General features: G+C 39.4%; 1 protein-coding gene across 2 annotated transcripts in view; it reads left to right on the forward strand.

Annotated features, from left to right (window-relative positions):
* Positions 1–20,804, forward strand: part of thoc2 (THO complex 2) — a 49,403-nt gene that overhangs the window by 18,891 nt on the left and 9,708 nt on the right. For both annotated transcript variants that reach the window (XM_042340563.1, XM_042340564.1), the window contains exons 14-33: positions 1–131; positions 228–329; positions 2,339–2,423; positions 4,170–4,263; positions 5,261–5,341; positions 5,587–5,683; positions 6,190–6,307; positions 7,870–8,049; positions 8,691–8,855; positions 9,177–9,452; positions 10,119–10,260; positions 10,373–10,530; positions 10,636–10,764; positions 10,934–11,065; positions 12,593–12,777; positions 14,175–14,359; positions 14,990–15,092; positions 15,973–16,421; positions 17,010–17,068; positions 18,515–18,550. In XM_042340563.1, coding sequence (XP_042196497.1) covers positions 1–131; positions 228–329; positions 2,339–2,423; positions 4,170–4,263; positions 5,261–5,341; positions 5,587–5,683; positions 6,190–6,307; positions 7,870–8,049; positions 8,691–8,855; positions 9,177–9,452; positions 10,119–10,260; positions 10,373–10,530; positions 10,636–10,764; positions 10,934–11,065; positions 12,593–12,777; positions 14,175–14,359; positions 14,990–15,092; positions 15,973–16,421; positions 17,010–17,068; positions 18,515–18,550 — 2,907 coding nt within the window. The remainder of the gene's footprint in view (positions 132–227; positions 330–2,338; positions 2,424–4,169; positions 4,264–5,260; positions 5,342–5,586; positions 5,684–6,189; positions 6,308–7,869; positions 8,050–8,690; positions 8,856–9,176; positions 9,453–10,118; positions 10,261–10,372; positions 10,531–10,635; positions 10,765–10,933; positions 11,066–12,592; positions 12,778–14,174; positions 14,360–14,989; positions 15,093–15,972; positions 16,422–17,009; positions 17,069–18,514; positions 18,551–20,804) is intronic.

Below are 20,804 nucleotides of genomic sequence, written 5' to 3' on the forward strand. Positions count from 1 at the left end.
GAATCACTGGTGAGCTGTTTCCTCAGTATTACAGACCAGGTCCTGCTCCCATCACTTACCTTAATGGATTGCAATGCCTGCATGTCAGAAGAACTTTGGGGAATGCTGAAAAACTTCCCGTACCAGCATAGGTATTGTGCAAGAGTATTTGAAAATGTATTTTTGTAAAAAAAAAACATCTCCAGATAGATAGAGGGTAGTTAACGGCATTTTAATGTTGTCTTCAGATATCGTTTATATGGCCAATGGAAAAATGACACCTACAGCAGCCATCCTTTGCTTGTTAAAGTCAAAGCCCAGACAATTGACAGAGCCAAGTACATAATGAAGTAAGTTTCTGTTTAAGGAAAATACATGAAAAGGAGCTATTGAAGATGCCCGTAAGTAAGTTGCTTTGTTATGCATCTCCCCCCCCCGTTTGTAATAAAAGCCTTTGATCAAAAAAGGTGCACGTTTTCTTCCCTAGAGAACTCTGATTTTAGAGTTAAATACACAGATGATTGCAAAGTCCTACATGGTAGCAGATGATAACGGTTGGATTTTGTCGTGTGCCAGGCAAGTTACCAGAGTGTAGGGATTAAACTGCTTTGCTCTATAACCGGATTAGTCAAACCAAGATTAGAGTTTTAGACTTGACTTGCCCCTTAAGGGGAGGGGTGGAGCTCCCAGAAATTTTGGACAATTTACTGTTTCTTTTCTGTTTATCCTCTCTTCTGAAAATGCTGAGGATTGCCAGGATAGAGTTCCATAAGCACTGATCAGTCCGATACCTTACCTAAAAAGCCGCTCTTCATGAATGATTCCAGTTAGACATTGTGTCAGCAGGCTATTCAACTGCAGGGACCATTTTGGAATTGCTGTATAAAGTAATAATAATCCTTGCATTTGATATTGCATCTTGTCACATCTTTGTAAACTTTATAAAGCGATTCAAAGGATTTACTAAATAGGATAATTAGTGAATTTGTATTTGTAGATGACTGTGGCAACCAATTTGCACACAGTAATGTCCCACAAACAGCTATGAAGTGATTGTACAATTTTCTCTAGGGGATTGTTGGTCAGGACACTGGGGGAAACTTTCTGAATAGCACCACGGGATCTCAAAAATGTCCACCCGAACAGGCAGGTGGGACTTCAGTTTAATGTTCCATCCAAAGGATGGCAACTCCGACAATGTAGTGCTTCCTGGTACTGCAGTGTCTATGAGCTCAAGGTCCTGATGTGTGGTTTCAACTCACAACTTTCTGACTCGAGGCGAGAATGCTACCAACTGAGCCAGGCAGTAAAATACTTCCTTGTGTAATTAGAGTACAATAGCTGGTTATTGACAGATATGTGCATGGTAAAAGTGTTTGTCATGGAAACAAATGCAACGCTGAAACAAAAACAGAAAGGTAGATATTTTCAATCTTCTGCTGAATATAAAATTAAATCAATCTGAATAATTCTATGCAGTTGGAAGTGCACAGCTGAAGCTTTTTTTAAAAAAAACAGCAGAGTTCTTGACAAATTGCAATAATCTGAAGTGCTGCGGTAATGCAATATCATATTTCCTTAGGTGCAAATGAAGCACCATACGTCTATCTACGAGAGTTATGGCTTGTATACCTAAAATAATAAAAGCACTGACTTGTCACATAGGAAATTGAAGAGACTTGACTGTACAATCCCATTAATATGGTCAATTTATTGAGTGGACGATGATGAATTTGCACATTTTCAAATCAACTGGGCATTTTATTATCATTGTTACTATTTGTGTCCTCACTGTCTGCCTTCCGCCTAAAAGCAAATGCTTGAATATGAGCAGCAAAACAGGGGAAATGTTACTTTGCTTAGTTCTTGTCTGCCCTAAAATGCCCAGGGATTGGATTATTTCTGTTGTTGGGTCTGATCTATTGATTCAGCAGTTGAGTTATGCTCTTGATCCTGCATCATTTGCTGGCTCCTTATGAGGCTGTGGACGGAGTCTACAGCAGTGAATTCCAACCTGTTTTTGATTTGCTGGATTTTTTGCCGGTAGAATTAATAGCATTTATTGATGTTACTTCAGAATTTGTGACTTCAGCATTTGATGTTTGGTGATTATGCAGCCTGTCTTTATAACAGGTGCCAGGTTAAGGTTTACAGTTGTCTGTCATCTCACTGTTGAGCAAACTAACATTGTAAATCCTTAGATATTTTCTTTTGAGATGTACATTTTGTCTTAACAAAAGAAAATCCTGTCAATCAATCCTCCGTTTTTAACTGGGGGATTCTTTTGCAATAAAATGACTGTGTGCCTCTAAACTGTCGATGGGGAAATAATCCTAAACGTACATTTCTTTTTTTCTAGGCGACTGACTAAGGAAAATGTGAAGCCTTCTGGAAGACAAATTGGCAAACTCAGTCACAGTAACCCAACAATCCTGTTTGATTATGTATGTTATTTTACGTTAACTTTGATTACACTTGTAGAGATTGCACTTGTCAAGGTGAATATATAAGCATTGAAGCCTTGGCTGGGTGGGTGACACAATGAGTTAGAACGCTGCACAATCAATCGCCTCTGGGCTTGACCTCACATCACACCCTGTAGGATGAAGGAATAGTCTGCCGGCTTCAAAATCCTAAATATGGTTGTTTTTAGCAGAATTGCTGATGCTCCCTGGAGGATGGAGAACAGTGTGGCAAGTGCTTTACACTGATTCAAATGCATGACACCCCTGAGCTGGGGAGCATTTGATGCTGACAAAAGACTGTGAAAGAGGCAAAATGCTCCACTTTCGAGCCATGCCAACATAAAACTTGATGAGCACAGAGGATCTTTCCGTTCATGCGAAAAGCTCCACATGCAACATAATTTCTGAGCAATCATGTTATCCATTTGAGTTGAAAACATTTTGAAGAGATGAATAATACAGTAGGTTTAGTTCAGATTGTGCATGTTTCAGCTAAGCGCATGCTGTGATCTGAGGTATTGTCAGGATTAAGAGTGAATAGTGATACTACCAAGTAATACAATTAGCTAGGTTGATGCAATTTATTTTGGTTGCATTCCAGTTCACAATACATTTCGAAGCAACTAGCTCCTTAGTGAATAAATGTCGTGCCAATTTGAAGGTTACATTTCAATTGACAATCTAATATTTCATTTTAAAACGTAAGGATTGTCTGCTCTTTGAATTGTTTTCTGTGTGATCGCAAGCTCTGTGCAAGTCTTCAGTGCTGATTGTATAATGTGAGCCAATTGAAAGCTGGGGTAATCTTTTCATCCTTATGATTGAATTTTTTATTTTGTTTTGGTCACTGCATGTCTGACACATCCGAAACCCCATCACGAAGCTTAAGAGTATTCAAACCAAACTGAGAATTCCATGCATCCCACCCATACATGGAAATTTCAGAGATATTTATTGGAGTGGAATGCCCACTCTCTCCAGGAGGGACGCCTCCTGCTTACCTAATTACCGGAGTATTAGGTGCAGGTTGGCAACAACCAACGCTTGGGGACCCCAGAGTGTGTGTCGGGGTAACTGCTGGAGTCTAACCGGCTAAATCCACATAGCTCGTCATTGAGACCACTGTCTGGCAAGTCTTCCGGCTGGTTGTTCAGCTAAGGCCACCCTAAACCTTAGGGCTTTGGCTACCAGAGATAACGGGAGCTGAGCAGGAAGAGTCACTGCTTCCAGTGATTGGTTCTCCCTTCCATGGCCTGCTGATGAGCCAGGCTGTGCTGGGTTGTCATCAGCAGTGCTCTGGAGTACTCTGGTCCCGCCCGGCTCAGGAACTCGATTGCCGAGACCACAACACGGGTTGGGTTCAAGTCTGTCAATCTATTGCCCAACGTGGTCACCTTGGAGCTAGTTCAATGTTGATGACGGATATTTTGCCAGTAATGTAGCTTAGAAATTTATAGTATAGTTCATTGCCTTTTAAAACTGGACAGCAAATTAAGTAAATGGTAGGGCAGCTGGTTCTGTTGGTTTAATTTTTGACGAGTTTACCTTGTTGAAGCCTCTTGGCCTTGATCTCACTTGTGTGCTAATCTGAAAGGAGTTTTATTTTAGCAAAGGCGTCCAGTCTATCAATTCACAAGGGGGCAATTTGTGGCAACAAGCAGCCATTTGATAGAGTGGAATAAATACTGAGTAGCTCATGATCACATCAATTTGATTCCTTTATAGATTTTATCACAAATTCAGAAGTACGACAATTTAATTACTCCGGTTGTGGATTCTTTGAAATACCTCACTTCCTTGAACTACGATGTCCTAGCCTGTATCCTTTCAATCAGTTGTTTGTAGTTTGTGCCATTTCTGTTAGAAGTCCATTTCTGTCTGTCTTTTTAGGGATGTGTTTCTTAATACCCTCTGTTCATTCATAATTAAAACGCTGTTTTAGATTCAGATGTATCCAAATGGCAGATGCAAACTATTTGATTTCTTTAAGACTGTTTTTTGTGTTAGTTGAATTCTCAGCGGTAACTAAGCAAAAGGCACTTCACCGTTCTTGATTGACCTTCAGAGAACTATAGTAGCATTTCATGAGCGCTTTCAAAATGAATTTTAGATTGTATCTTCAGAATGTCCTTTAAATGGACAGGACTGGTATGTTCAATACTGTTTTACTGTGTTCTCTTGTGAGTAGAAGCAGCACGATCTCCTTAGTTTCACCCTTTAATCATTTTTTTCTTCAAGACTACTTGCTAACACAAAGGCTCAATGAAGCAGATTTTTTTTTTACAGAATTTTTTAGCAAGGCTGGACCAAATTTTTTCTCAGTTTCCAACAGAAGCTTGATAAATTTGTTTCATTATTCCTAAAGTTTAAAGATGGAACACAGCATATTTCATAATACCTTAATGTATTTCATAACATGTTTTTTTTCTCAAGTTCTTATTATTCCAGAAGTACTTCTCTGAGGTAGTGCTTAACTGATCAGTCACCCCCAGCCACACAACAGTGGGCCTGTCACACAGCTGTCTGTCGCTGCATGCCAAAATCTAGCGGAGAGCTGGTAAAGCTCTAATTAAGGCTCGAATTTGAAAGTCATATGAAGTCTTGATTGCAATTTGCATTCCGTTTATCTGAAGTTCTTCTTGATGATTGTCCATCTTAGTATTTCTTTTAAGAAAGTATTAACTTGCGATCTTATAAATTCATAACGTGATCCAAATTAGCAAATTAGATGCTGTAATTAGTCTATAAACTGTTCTTAAGGCACAATTGTTAGTTTCGCTGCTTTTTTTTTACTTTGTTTCTTAACTTATGAAAAGATTGCATCATTGAAGCTTTGGCTAATCCCGAGAAAGAGCGAATGAAGCATGACGACACTACCATCTCTACCTGGTTGCAGAGTGAGTAAAATTTTCATTGTTTTAAAATTGCCAGCAACGATCGGAGTCGTTTAAGTTTTGATCTTAAGTTTCACCTGTCCTTTTAAGGGTGATAAAATTAAAATAATCCTTACTACTACTACTATCCAGTGTAGAAATGTACTGTTGTTAAAAAAAGATTTTCGTTGTATTAACAGCTAATGCGATTTGTCCGGCTGAGTTTTAAAGAATTGCTTTTATAACCTAAAATTCATCTGTTTGAACAGGTCTGGCCAGTTTTTGCGGTGCAATTTTCAGAAAGTACCCGATAGAACTTACTGGTCTTCTTCAGTATGTAGCAAACCAACTGAAGGCTGGGAAAAGGTAGAGTATTTGTACATGAGAAATAAAGAATTTTGCTGTTGATCCTCTGCAGCTCGTAGATGGTCACTTGAGGGTCTTTGAACATACTCTGGGGTGGCTATTCTGAATTCTTGCACCCCCCTCCACCCCCACCATATCTCTCCCTCTCTCTTTCTCTCTGTTTCTCTCTCTCCCCCCACGCGCACACACATGCACCCATGCGTGGTAGTGCCTACACTCTGCTTGGCATTTGGCATCAAAGCTGAATCATGGGCTTGTGACCAACCTTCTCTTTTTATCAACTTATCCTTTCTGGCAGTTATTGCCAACATTGTATATTATATGTTTGTATACGTTGTAGTGTGCATTTTTATTGATGGTTAATTGTATACTATCACCTCAGTGAATCCATCGCAACATTCACTACACTTATTATTTCAGGTTTCTGTTTCATCTTGTTTTCACTCCGTTTGGTGTCATTCCTTGCGTTATTCATGTCCAATTCCTGTCCCCTCGGCTTCCCATAGTTTTGATCTGCTGATCCTGAAAGAAGTGGTGCAGAAGATGGCAGGAATTGAAATAACGGAGGAAATGACAACTGAGCAGCTTGAAGCCATGACTGGTGGTGAACAGTTGAAGGCCGAGGTAAGAAAGATTTGCATTTACAACATTCACAATGGCTGAATTGACAATCGACTGGACTTGTAGCATCAAGAAATTTGTTGGATGAAATATATGGGCATGTTCCATGTGTAATTTAATCTAAAAGTAAGCTATTTCCAGTGGCATGGGAGTGTAGTTTTCATCATGTCACTGAAATAAATGGGGAGCAAGATTCCTCTTTATCACTATTGATGTTTTGCTGCTGTAGTGTTGTAAACACCTTGAAGGCGCTCTCCTGGTGAGAGGAGTTATTGATTCATACATTTATTTTCTTAACCGAATCTGTAACAGCAACTGCTAAAAATTGTTCATTGAATCTTGGGCGAGCCATGATTTTGCTTCATGATTTTCTATTTTTTTGCTGCTCTGGACAAAAGTTTTGTACCTCCAGTCAGGCAAATTTGAATGATTTTAAAATGTTCTCGTTGCGCAGAGGTGAGAATGTCAGCAAGAGATGAATGACGATAAGTTATCGATGGTTGTGGATTTTTCTTCTTCAAATCTTGGGAAAAATTATATGAAATGGGTTGCACGGTCTTTAGGTGTTTGCATGGACTGATGTGCTGTACAGTCAAAATTTGTAACCTTTTGTTGAGTTACGTTCAAGTGCCTGGAGTTGGTTCAGAACTGTTCCTGTACAACAAAAAATAGATTTTTTTATTTAAAAAAAAAACAAAGTCTGCTCCAAGACTGCAATCGGAATGAATGAAGTGCAGTGCAGCACTTTGAAGAATATCACTTAACTACTTCCCTTCACCTAGGTTAAATCCAGGCTGGACAATGTCCCTGAGCTCTTAGCTGCTAGTTTAATTACAGCCGCACGTGCAAAGATTATCTAATTGTCATCATAACTGCCACAAGTGTACGCAATTTAAGAAATACAGGAACACATCACTTGGTTAGTTCATCGTAAGAAAACATTAAAATCCAATCATCGTGTTTACATTGCAAAGACTCTGTATGTCAAAGCCAACATTGATATGCTTCCAGCATTAATTCTGCATCTTGGTTGATGCTGTAAGACGCATAGTCACTTTCATCAGTGGGCAGATTGACTGGTGCATCAAAATAATTCAGTCTCTTTAGTGTCTCTTGTTGATTTAGGCCTCTTAGAGTATTTTTCCTCAGGCCCTGGCCAATGCGACTTTGGAAGAGAAATCGAATTCCGACTTCCTGCCTTCGAAACGCTTTATTTCTGGAAGCATTCTAACCAGGTCATTAAGTACTACCTCAGGCAGTCAAACAATCAATCGCTCAAGGTTAGAATTCCCATTTCAACTGCCAAATTTGTCTCGGTTCCAAAGTGGGAGTGGATGAGTTGTTATTTGGTTCAAGCAATACTAAGGTATTTGTGTGCTTTAATCTAGGTAGGAATGTGACTCACTACTCAAAAAGAAGCTGAACGAATGTAAACTTAGTGAAGTAGCTTTGTTCTCAAGACTAAGCTCTGTTATTACAGTGCCATCTAAGAAGTTGATTCATTTAATTCGTGCAGCGGGATTCTTTTCCTGGCCCTAACGTGGGTCTTTGTTGTGGTTTTTCAGGGCGGATACTTTGGACAAATCCGTAACACAAAGAAGTCATCTCAGCGACTGAAAGATGCACTGCTTGACCATGACCTGGCACTCCCTCTTTGTCTGCTTATGGCCCAGCAGAGGAACTGTGTGATATTCCAGGAGGGTGGTGAGAAACATCTGAAATTAGTTGGAAAATTGTACGATCAGGTAAGATTACAAGCATTCAGTCACAGCAACATAAACTGATTTGATTGAAAACAGGAGAGACTGGCAACATGTTGAATTTGAGAAAGGAACTGTGTGATTATAAAATAATCCTTGCATTTGATACAGCACCTACAACATTGAGCAAGTGCTTCACAGAGAATTGCTGTCAAACATAGTAACTATTTGTTGGCAAACGCTTTGTTTCTGCAAGAATTCAAAAAAAAAAGCCACTTGCAGATTTAACTTCTTTAAATCTTATGGTCACCAAACTGTGCCCATCAGATTGCCTCAAAATTCTTGTTTAAATTTGAATTCAGATATTTAAAAATATTACTAAGTACTCAACTTGGAAAAAACCTCTGAATTTCCTTTATGAACCACACCATGTCTTCAAGATAAAGGAATGTTTATTCAAGATAATGTGTTTAGCACTGTCCACCGCCAACCTACATTTGCCTTTTTTTCATTTTGTGACACAAAGCTTGCAACCCAATAATAAATGTATCATTGTCAAATTAATTTTGGGGCATTGTAACTGGACTTTGATTCATATGAGCTCACTGGGAATGTGAGAAATAGTGTTGGGTGTCAAGAAATCCAATTTTGAGGCTAAACGAGAAACACTTATCTTGCTTTTGCAGTGTCACGATACGCTGGTACAGTTTGGAGGATTTCTAGCTTCAAATCTAAGCACAGAAGACTACATCAAACGAGTGCCTTCAATCGATGTTCTTTGCAACCAGTTTCACACCCCTCACGATGCTGCATTTTTCTTGTCACGGCCCATGTATGCACATCACATTTCGGTAAATAAACGCTTTGTCTGGTTACTTTACTGCTTCCGAAGAAAGTGTGAGTATTGCTTGTTTTCACCCCCCCCCCCTTTTGCTTTTAGACATATTGAATGATAGATTTTTTTTATCGTTCTCACAAAAAGTGCTACCTCAAACAGTGGCTTAGTAGTAAATTGGTTAAAGTATCTTAACCACATGTCTCTCCACTTGGCTTCAAACGCTGGCATTTATCTAACTTTGACACTGAGAAGTGAGATCTGTTGGCTTGCTGCCTGCATCAAGATGGAGTTGAGGTGGGTAATCGATTCTCTTGTTTTGTTTGCTCTTTCCTAGTCCAAATATGATGAGCTGAAAAAAGCTGAGAAAGGGAACAAGCAACAACAGAAAGTTCACAAATACATCAGTGCCTGCGAATTAGTCATGGCACCCGTCCACGATGCTGTGGTTTCGCTTCATCTCCCCAAAGTGTGGGACGACATCAGCCCTCAGTTCTACGCAACCTTTTGGTCCCTCTCTATGTATGACCTTGCTGTGCCCAGCACCAGTTACAACAGAGAAGTCAACAAGCAAAAGATCCAAATGAAAGCGATTGATGACAATCAAGAGATGGTAAGGATCCAGGCACTAATTAAAGGCAATTAGAAACCTCATGGACACAGCTTCTGTCTGTGGAAAGCCTAAATTTGTTGATAAAATCATAGCAATTTACTTGAAGAGAGAATCGCTTTGCTGTGTGATCTCTCCAACATAGCAGCTTTATTCACAACTCAGAGCAGCGTGAATTTCTGAAGCTGAACTATATCCTTGTGGAAGACATTGTGCTTAACCAAATGCGATCGCTCACAGTTTATAGAATTACACAGAATGTTACAGTTCAGGAAAAGGCCATTTGATCAGTGATTCGACTCCCAATTGAGCTGCCATCCCTTCCCCCCTCTTATGCTCTCTGTTCCCTTCTCTGTCATGTATGCATCAAGTTTCCCCGTAAGTACATTGATGGTTCTTTGATTCAACCACAGCTTTAGGCAGTGAGTTCCACATTTTCACCACTCTGCGGAAAGAAATTCCTCCTTAACTCCCTTTTAGATCTGCTACTTGGTAGATATATTTGTGCCCCCTTGTTGGACTTAACCCGTGTAAAGAAATATTAATGCCCACCTTATCAAATTCTTGCATAATTTTGAACATTTCTATCGAGTCCCCTCTCAAGTGTGTATATCTCACTGTAAAGGTTTTGGCAAGTTCATCCCAAAAATTTGTTTTTTTGTTAACCAGCCTCTTAATAAGAAGAAGAAGGAAAAGGAACGTTGCACCGCATTACAAGACAAACTCCAGGAAGAGGAAAAGAAACAAATGGAGCACGTTCAGAGGGTACTACAGAGGTTAAGGCTGGAAAAAGACAACTGGCTGCTAGCAAGTGAGTACTGAGACAATTGGGGACCGATTCCTTGCTTTGTGAAGGAAGAGACCTTAACTCTGCTTTCGTCTGGTTAATTCTAAGAGAAGTTCAATAATTTTGCTTCTTTCAGAATCAACCAAAAACGAGACGATCACCAAGTTCCTCCAACTGTGTATCTTCCCAAGATGCATCTTCTCCGCCATCGATGCGGTTTACTGTGCAAAGTTTGTGGAATTAGTTCATCAGCTTAAGACGCCTAACTTTTCTACGCTTCTGTGTTATGATCGGGTAAGTCTATTTTTTTCTTCTTTTCAAGCTGGAGGACTGGAATTTGTGTACTTTTTTGGGGGGAATCTTCTTTACCTTGAATGGGCATCTTCTCATTTCTTTCAGGTCTTCTCTGATATAATCTACACCGTTGCAAGCTGCACAGAAAATGAGGCCAGTCGCTATGGCAGGTTTCTCTGTAGTATGTTAGAGACTGTCACCAGGTGGCACAGTGACAGAGCGATCTATGAAAAGGTAACCTTTCATCATTACTTTACACACAGCAAGCGGTGGCAGATTCTTTTTATATTTGTTGTCCCGTGTTTTCTTAGCAATCCTCACTTCACATCAATGGATTCCAGTTTTTTTTGTTTAACCTTATAATCTTGCGTTCATTTCTCTTGTGATCTTGTTTATTTTTCAGGAATGCGGTAATTACCCAGGTTTTCTCACAATTTTACGAGCTAGTGGATTTGATGGCGGAAACAAGGCTGACCAGTTAGACTATGAGAATTTCAGACACGTTGTACATAAGTGGCATTACAAATTGACCAAAGTAAGCATCGCAGACTTTCTTTGAATGTTTATACAGAAATATTGACTCCGGTGCCCTTTATTGCTGTCACAGGGAAAATGTGGCTTGAAATAAAGGAAGAGCCTTTCCTGTGCTAGAGTTCTGAGAAGAGAATTGAATTGCAATCCGTTATTACACTGTATGCATTTCTATAAGATACATACATCAGTTGGAACTCTAAACCCATCTCTGAAATCCGTGGGGTGGGGGGCTAGAGGATGGGAAGATGGCAGATTCCTTGTCCACTGAGAACAACTTTAGCCCAACCATTTTGAGAAGGGTGAGGGAGGCTGGGATAACAGTGTACATTGGGTTCTGTTCAATATTGTGCGTCTCGACCTATGGAGATTATTTGCACATAGGTTCTGAATATTCTTATCACTATTAAAAAAAACATTTCTAACTGTTTATCTAAGCATTGGGTGCTGTCCTGGAAGATTTACTGAGCCTTGACAGTGAGGAAGCTGGATTAGTATACACAGTCGTTGATGATCATTCCTCCATTAATATTAATTTAGCTCACTCAGTTAGTCAACAATTCTTCAGCCATTACCCCAACAAGCTATCAGTGTTCGCCCTTTAAACAAAATCAATCAAAACTGGAGAAATTAAAGTTCACTCAGTGCTCCCCCTACATGTCAGTTAGTAAGAGTGCCCTGTTTGGAATTCTATAATGATGATGATAATCGTCCTTGCATTTTATATAGCGCCTTATCATGTTGTCGAGATGCCTCAAAGCCCTTCGCAAGGTATATTGTAAAACGGATTTACTGTGTTTTGTGGGTGAAATTAATTGAACCCTGTATACTTGTAATGACTCCAGTTCAATCCTGAAGTCTGTACTGACTCAGCCGGCTTCTTTGTCGATCTTCCCCCAGCCTTAGTATCGTAATTGCATTTGAGGATTTCTGTGTTACCTTCCTGCTTCGGATCATGGGATCAGTGTTTGAGTGCTGCTAAAAATAGGACACCGACTTAACTCTGTTGGGTAACGACTTAAGTAGGTTGCAGTCCCGTGGAGCATTGCTCAAATGCTGCCTCTGGGATTTGGAAACCAGTCTTGACAGCTTCCTGATTTCCAAGATGGTGGCAGAACTTGTTTGAAATCAAACCATTGAGCAAAGGTTGATTTCAGTCCCACAAGAAGTCTCTCTAGCTGTGTGTGGAAATATGCAATGTTTCTGAACCAATTCAATGTCGCATTGAATCTGCTCTGAAATGTTGCATGTTACACCAGAAGCGCATTTTTGTGTTATTTCCTCCACCCTCTCCCTCTCTCTCGTTCTTTTTGGTGTGTTATATACGCTCGAGTTATGATTTCAGAAAGTTGCACAGAACATTTTTTTCGGGTGGTGAGGGGGGGGGGGTGGAATCAGTCTTTTTTTGCTCAGACAAAACTGGTTTCACTAAATATGAATGAACGCACCAAACTTCGAGATCTCAAGCGCAAAGACACAAAGCCGATTGTAAGCCACCTTATGTTTGAATTATTCCATTTGTGTTTTTTAGGCATCCGTTCACTGCCTTGAAACTGGAGAGTACGTGCATATCCGGAACATATTGATTGTTTTAACTAAAGTCCTCCCATGGTATCCAAAAGTGCTCAATCTGGGTCAAGCGTTGGAGAGAAGAGTGCATAAAATCTGCCAGGAAGAAAAGGAGAAGAGGCCTGATCTATACGCTCTGGCTATGGGGTAACAAAGTGAAATCAAATGATTGTCATTTAATGGGAAAAAAACATGTGCTTTGTGTTGTCGTGATGAGAATATAAAGGCACCTTCTCCATTTTCTAATCCTTCAAAATATATATCTTGAAATTAGAATTATATCTGCATGTTTTCAGAAAAAATGAAAAGTACACGTAAAATTAATCGAAAATATTTTGCAAAAGTCAAGTCGATTTATACATTTTTTTAAAAAAAATAACATTTTTCGGTGTTCAAACTTAAATGCAGGGATTTTTCTTTTTTTTAAAAAGGACAAAGATGGGTTGCCAAAAGCACTTGTACGGCAGGGGGAAAATAACCGACTGGGCTTCATTCAACGCATCCATTTATTAAGATGCCAACCGTTGAAATCACGGTGACTGATTGTTTAGCTAATGTCTGGATGGGCAAATGCTGAATGAACAGCCATCAATATTCTATCTGAAAACTTCAGTTGAATCCTTTTGCTACCACTAGGTGGTTGTATTACTCTGTAATAACGACACACTAAGAAAATACCAAATCGTTTCACCGAGGTCCTGTGATGGATATGACAACTTGATTTTGTGCCACAGACCTTTAGCAGTTTAATCTTAAATAGGGGTAGACAGTTAATCTGAGATCTAGATGTTTTTCCCTGAGCTTCTCTACCTTTTATGCACTGCTATCCAGCACTATTCAGCTGCTAAAGAATCGGTGTAATTTAGTTTTGAAGTGAGCAAATTGGAATTCTCACAACTGAATTGATTTTTGAATATCTGCAGAGAATGACCAATTGTCTACTCTAAGGTGGTTTATTCACAGAGCATTTTGCGCAGAGAAACCGGTTTATGTCCAGTTTTCGACAGGTAGCTTTTGATACGTGTAATTTTTTTATGGTATTACAAATTAACTTGTTTGTTTGCAGGATTTCTTTTGCAATACAGGAAGTTTTTTTTAAAAAAAAAAATGAGTGATGGTTGATGCTTTTTGATAAACCCTGAATATTTTGGACTGCTTTTAGTTCATAGACTTTTCTATATAAAAAAAATCCAGCTACTGTAGGGTTGAGAGTCCAGAGGTTAGATGCACAAAATGCATTGTCAATCAGAGAGGTGTCATTCCAGCATATAAGAGTGTCTCAACCACAGAAACGGTGTACAGTGTAGAGAGTTCATGACCATGGCATTTGGATTACAGCAAGAAGTGAAAGGCCTGTTCCCAAGATTGGGTTTGGGAGATCATTTCTTCTTCTTCTTCGAGAGCGGCTTTTTATATAAATAAATATTTTTCTTTGATTTCTAGAGAGGATGAATTAAGTAGACGCGAGGTAATTTTACTCGACCACCAAATAGATGTTTCGTTCCCTTGTTTTCTGCTGTTTTAACACTTTGTGCGACTTGCAGCTATTCTGGCCAGTTGAAAAGCAGGAAACTTTACATGGTTCCTGAAAATGAATTCCACCACAAGGACCCACCAGCCAGGAGCACCACGCCTTCAACCGTTCAGAATGGGCCAGGCACTCTCACACAACCCGCGGCAGCAACTGCCACTGCAACTAAACCAGAAGAGGGCTCTGCTGAGGAGACTGGTACGAGCATTCGGACGCCGAGTGTAGATCAGCCCTCAAAATGTCATAGCTCATTGATATAATTACTTTATTGCCACCCATTCAGGGATTTGACCAAATGGGAACTTTGGTTAACTTCATTAGCATTAGATGTGCCAGCAGATGCTAAAAAGTTTATTTTATATGTATGTTACACATTTTTTTTAATATATATCTATACACAGTGTGTATGAATGTCATCAGGACTATTGACAGTTGAGAAGAGGGAAACAAAGGTCAATAAGTGACTTAAACTATATTCGTTTTATTCTACATTAGTTTTAAATGTTTTGGGGACACACACACACACACAATGAGCAGTTTCAAGGCTAACAGTAGAGCCGGGTGGGGAGTAGATTAAATGTTAATGTGCTGAATTAGAACATCGTTGGGGAGCATTGCGCTGAGGTAACCCATTTACGAAGTGATGAACACGCACGGAACCTTTGTTAATCACTTGGCCAAAGGTATTTTTTTTTCAATAACTGATTTATAATTGGTTAAAATATAGGTTTGTGTTCAAATATTTAGCTATTCTTAAAAATATATTCAAGCAAGCATATTTTTGAATATCTTTTATTCTGAGGTATCTTTCTATTCTGTGTTCAACAGATAAATTGAAGGAGAAATGTCAGAGTGCTGTCAAAGTTACTAACAAAGCTGCGAATGCAACACCAAAAGTCGCATCAAGCAATGGAAGCAGTGCTGTAAATAGGTGAGAACACTGCATTCTGCCAAAGTCTTTCAAGGATAGAAGCGTTCTACTTCAGAGTACTTGCCAGATGTCTGAATACTTAAGATAATTGTAGGTTGGCAGCCAACATTTATATTGATCAATGTTACAGGTGGCACTTTTAAGGATTTGATTAATGGAATTACATATTTTTTTATCTGAATACACGTGATTAGCACGTTTTTGCAGTAGTGGGCGTGTTTACAGATCTGATTTATGGATTATGAACTGTTGGCTTTGTAAAAATAGCCACTTTCTGACAACTGATCGCCTGGATGATTGATTGCTTTCTCGAATTTTGTGGCACTTCTGATTTTTTTTTTAAAAAATCGGCTGTGTTTCCGAAAATTAGGATTTATAACGCTGTTTGTTCGTAATCCGTCAATTGCAAGGAAATTCATACAGGCACTAAAGGAGGAGAAAAATCAGTCACTGGTTCTCATTTTAAATAGCGGGTATCGCCATAAGGAGCTTGATTGGGGGGGGGGGGGAAAGCTGTTGTAAATATTTATGATTAGCTTTGACATTCCTGTGTTTTTGTAACCTTTTTTGCTGGTGCTCAGGATGGGTGTGGGGAGGTAACAAACAAATTTTCAGACCAAATGCTGTTGAGAACAAGAGTTTTGACTTGGAAGAGTTATTAGTAAATGTAAAAGTGAAATTCACCCTTGTAGGTAACTATTATTGTTACTCCATAAATGCAGGCGTCTGTTTTGAGTTTGACATTTGAGATCTTAGCTGGTTGTTAAGACTGCTGCTCTGCTTGCAACTTGATTGAAGCTACTGTATTAGTGGTAGAATCATAAATTAATCTCGTCTGACAACGATGTTCAAGTCATGACAATTGTTACTTGTTTTACAGCAACAAAACCACAAAAGATAAAGAAGAAAAAGAAAAAAGTGGGAAAGAGAAAGATAAGGAGAAGAAAGATAAAACAATCCAAGCTGTCACTCCAGAGGCAAAAATAGGAAAAGACGGGAAGGAAAAATCAAAAGAAGAAAGGATGAACAAAGAGGAGAAATCGCGGGAGAGCAAGGAAAAAACCCCGAAGACCGAGAAGGAGAAGGACAAGATGAAGAAGGAAGACAAGAATGCCAAGGATGACAAGTCCAAGTTGACCTCGAGCAACACTGAAGCAAAATCGCATGGAGAAAAGGAGAAAGATAAGGAGCCACTCAAGGAGAGAGATGCACTGAAGGATGGCAAATCCAAGGAAATTCATACAGGCACTAAAGGAGGAGAAAAGTCAGGCACTGCTGGGTCCTTGAAGTCGCCGGTTCCACGTTCAGAATCTGCTGAATCTGATAGGGGTAAGATTAACCACCTGTTGGGGACTGTAATTGTCGAGGGAGAACGTTTAAAGCATGACTATAGTAGCAGCAGTAGTAGTCAAAATAATAATACTAATCCTTGCATTTGATATAGTGCCTTATCACGTCTTCAGGATGTAGTCAATTCACTTTACAGTATATTCTGTGAAGCACTTTGAAACATTTTTGTAGAGATGGCGAGCAAGATTTACAATAGTCTCCGGCTGCGTATTTTTTAGCTCTTCATCCTAAACGTACATAAGACAAAGTGTATAATTTAGCAATAAAAGTGCACATTCATTTGAATCAACAGTACAAGACTGAAGTAATTGAGGCATTAGTTTGAAATAACCAAATACCTGGGGCATTAAACGATCTTGACGTCTAATTTCATTAATGTTTTATTATAATAATCATTGCATTTGACATAGCGTCTTATCGCGTCGTTGACACTTCTCAAAGCGCTTCGCGGAATATACTGTAAAATGAATTGACCCATATATTTTGTGGACGAAACTACAATGCGTTGGTCTATTGTTAGGTTAATGTTGGGAATTGTACTATATTGTAATTTCTTATCTGTTTCAGAACAAAAACGGCGCAAACTTGATTCCCACTCTTCACCATCACATTCCACAACAGTAAAGGTTAGTATAGCCTAAGGAAGGCAACGGCAATATTTGGCTCTCCTGTTTGGAATACCAGTGTTCTGGAAATATCCGTCTTCCTTCAAGTGAAACAAGGTGCACGTTGGAGCCTCTGGAGGTTTCTATTTAATAGAAAATGCATTCCTTTTCTTTATTGGTGGACATTTTTGTAAGCAAATTTTTCTATAAAAAAGGCTTCAAGGACCTAGCCAAAATTGTAAATAGTATGAGGAGAATGCAAGAAATTTTTCTCAGAAGTGCCTCAAATTATTTTAAGTGGTCAGTTTTTGGAGTGCAATAAATGCTACAAGCAAAATAGCTTCCGAGTGGAGTCGCCAAAAAAAAAGTCAGCACTGAGAGTGAAGAATGGTATAGCACTGAAGAATGTCGGAGATCAGAATGACCGGATGCCTCTGGATTCATCAGGCCTGATGATGAGCGTCCTACCAATTCGTGCCTTCTAGGAAGGAAATAATGGAGGGGATTCCGTTAAAGTCTATAAATATCTCCTCGGTGATCAGAGCTCCTGTAGTTGTGTAAATTCTGTCAGCATGCAGCTGTTGGTAGTGTCTTCCCTTCGTGGGTTTGTTTTCCCTTGGGGTGCCCACCTTTTGAGTCCTGCTCTAGGATAAAGCAGATATGGCAGCAAAGCCAGCCTTCCAGCCAAGAGCGCCCGCCCGCCCATGGCATTCTACGCAACACGAAACGTGGGTGTGTCCTAATGGAAGAATCAGGGCAGATGCTTCCTTGCACCGTTTGCTGTATTTATTTTATTGTAGATGAACCCCACGAGTCCTTGAGTTTGCAGTGGGTTGAAACTTTGAGCTGTAAGTTTCCAGTACCTGGATGCATTGCACTGGAAGGGAGGTTAAAGAAGCGATCTGTGGTTTGTTCAGCTGCACCTCCAACACTTTCATTGACATTAATTGTTAATCACCTAGTTAGCTTACACAGGAAACAGTATTATATAACACCACACGTAAAGGTTTATAATTTAACTTGGGTCTATTTTGTTTATGTACATTTGGTAACAGTAACATTTTGGATTACATTTTATAATAACACTAATAAGTCAGGGCATTTTATGCCTTAGCTGATTTTGTAAATTACCGTTAAGTAGCAAGAATATTAATATGCACTAAAATTGTAAAGCAATGCAACATGTAAGAGAAGGATTAAGACGTGTCTTAAAATATTTCAGTAACGATTTGTATCCTACCTAGTAAACTGTTTCCTGATATCTAGATTTTCAATTTTTATAAATCCATTGTTATAAAGCTTCCTATCTTGTCCAGTAAGCATTAATGATTTTTAAAGCCTAGTTCCTAAAGGTGTTAACTGCATGTCAGAAGCAAGACATTAGAGGGGTCGTCACCTTGCATCCCAAAGCCCTCTGGTATCTGAGAAGCGCTGCAGCTCATCTGTCATCTCCATTCATTCCTACAGGATGGTCTCGGTGAACACAAGGAGTCGTCAGCAAAGGTTTGACACTTAACGCTTATTTTGACAACTTTAACCATTTACGTTTCTTAATCGGCCCCGAAACCCTTGCGCCAATAAATGGCCGCACCCGCCATTTAATGGTTTAAAACTGCCTGCTTTCTGATGTTTATTTATTTGTTTAAATTGAGACAACCTGTTCTACGGTGTGCAGCTGTAAAAGAGTAAAATAATCATGGAATGTATGTCATATTTTATATCTGGCTTGTGAAAGAAACTAAGGACAAAGATGGTCTTTGCAAAATTGTTTTTTTCTTTGCGAAACATCTTTCCGAAATTGTTCACCGTTGAGGTGTAGAAGTACACTTCACGGAAAGGTCAAAATCGGACTTATAAATATGGATGAGTGTCAATAATGTACATACACTACTGGATGAATTGCATAATTGATGTGAAAAAAAATGAGATTAAAGTGAAATGACTTGGTCAAATTGGATTTTGTTAGAAATGAAATACATTTGCTTGTTAGCTTGAATTGGCTTTTAAAAAGACCCTTGATTCGAAGGCTTTTTATAAGCACAGTCTTATAATAAGCCATTGCATGCTTATTAAGTAAATTAATGGATAGGAGAATGAAGGTGTTTTGAAATTACTTTTCTTGCACTTGTCCAAGGTGTGGGTGAGCCCTGCCTTCTCTTAGATACCAATTCAGCGCAGAACAATGCTGAGCTAAATATTTTAGGCATTCATTTCTAAAATGAATGCAGGGGGCAAGAGGAGAACTGGTACATCATGTTGTCTCATGGGTTGAATGGATGAGAGGAATGTGTGCACACACCGATGTCGTTTGCCGACCTCAGCACCTGCCATTTCAGGCTTCTGTTGCTATCAAATATAAAGAAATAGTCGGATTTCACCCTCTCCCCAAAGGAGATTGCCAAGTAGGCAAGCAACCACTCTTGAGAATTATAGCAGATCTGAGCCTTTGTCAAATCAAATCATAACATCTGCTCTCATCAGTTCGCACTTTGTATTTGAGCAATCTAGGACATTACTTGGAAAAAGAATCTTAAAGATGTGAGCTCCGAATTATCTTGGCAGCATTTTATTAATGTAGTCTTAGTCCTGGTTAGTAAAGTGCACCTAGGACAAAACATTTTTAGCAGCAGAAAAATGAATCACCGTGTGAGTAATTTAATTGTTATATTTGACCGTTTAATACAAATCATCAGAGAACGTCAAACAATGAGAAATGGCGTATAAAAATATCTCCAGGCCCATATGAATAAGTAAAAAGATGAAGCTTTTTAAATGGAGATGAAGAAGAACTTTGCTTCGTTGTACAACACAAGTTGATATTCTGAAAGGTCGTGTTCCCGATTTTGTCGCCTACATCGTCAATTTTTTGCTTCGTGAAAGACGTGTTGCAAAGGTAATCCTTTTTCATTGAAGCTGCGTTCCAATTTGTGCAGTATAAGTATAGAATGCAAAACGTCTGCATTTAAGGAAATATTTATCTAAATCTGCACTTTGGATGTATTTTGCTGAGCAGGTTGAAATTCAGTCCAATACACAATTACTTAGCACCTTCCATGTGAGGAGGATGTTCCAAGGCGTTTGGGAAAAGCACTTGCTGTTGGAATTTTGCTGGCAAAAAATTGTGTTTGAAATATATTGTCTGTAAAGCCCTTTGAGATGCTTTGCCTTGATGAGATGCTTTGAATGTTTGCTTCTGCAGCAGTCATTTCATTCTGTTCAGAGATTTTTTTGAGCCAGCCAGAAAATGCAAGAGGAGGTGTTAAACAGATCCAAACGTTGTGGGAGTGGGGTGGGTGGTGGGAGCGAAGAAGAAACAGCAAACAAAAACAGAGAGAGCCGGGAACACTCAGCAGGTCAGGCAGCATCTGTGGAGAAAGGAAAGTGAGTCAATGTTTCGGGTCCACGACCCTTCGTCAGAACTGCAAAATAGTTGAGTTAATTGGTCTTTCTGTTGCAGTTGCCCCAATTAGCCTCCGTGCTAATATAAAATCAAAAGTCGCTGGGAACACTCAGTTGGTCAGGCAGCATCTGTGGAGAGAGGAAAGTGAATAAAGTCCCGCTTTCCACTCTCCATAGATGCTGCCTGACCTGCTGAGTGTTTCCAGTGACTTCTATTTTCATTTCAGATTTCCAGCAGCTGCAGTATTTTGCCTTTAGCCTCTGAGTTGAGGAGCCGAATGAACCAGGGTACATGCTCCTGATAATTACACAGGGGATTCTTTGGGTGAAGTGCACATTTACGGACATCGTGGTGAGG

Source organism: Callorhinchus milii, unplaced genomic scaffold (assembly GCF_018977255.1).
Source record: "Callorhinchus milii isolate IMCB2004 unplaced genomic scaffold, IMCB_Cmil_1.0 Scaffold15, whole genome shotgun sequence".
Lineage (NCBI taxonomy): Eukaryota > Metazoa > Chordata > Chondrichthyes > Chimaeriformes > Callorhinchidae > Callorhinchus > Callorhinchus milii.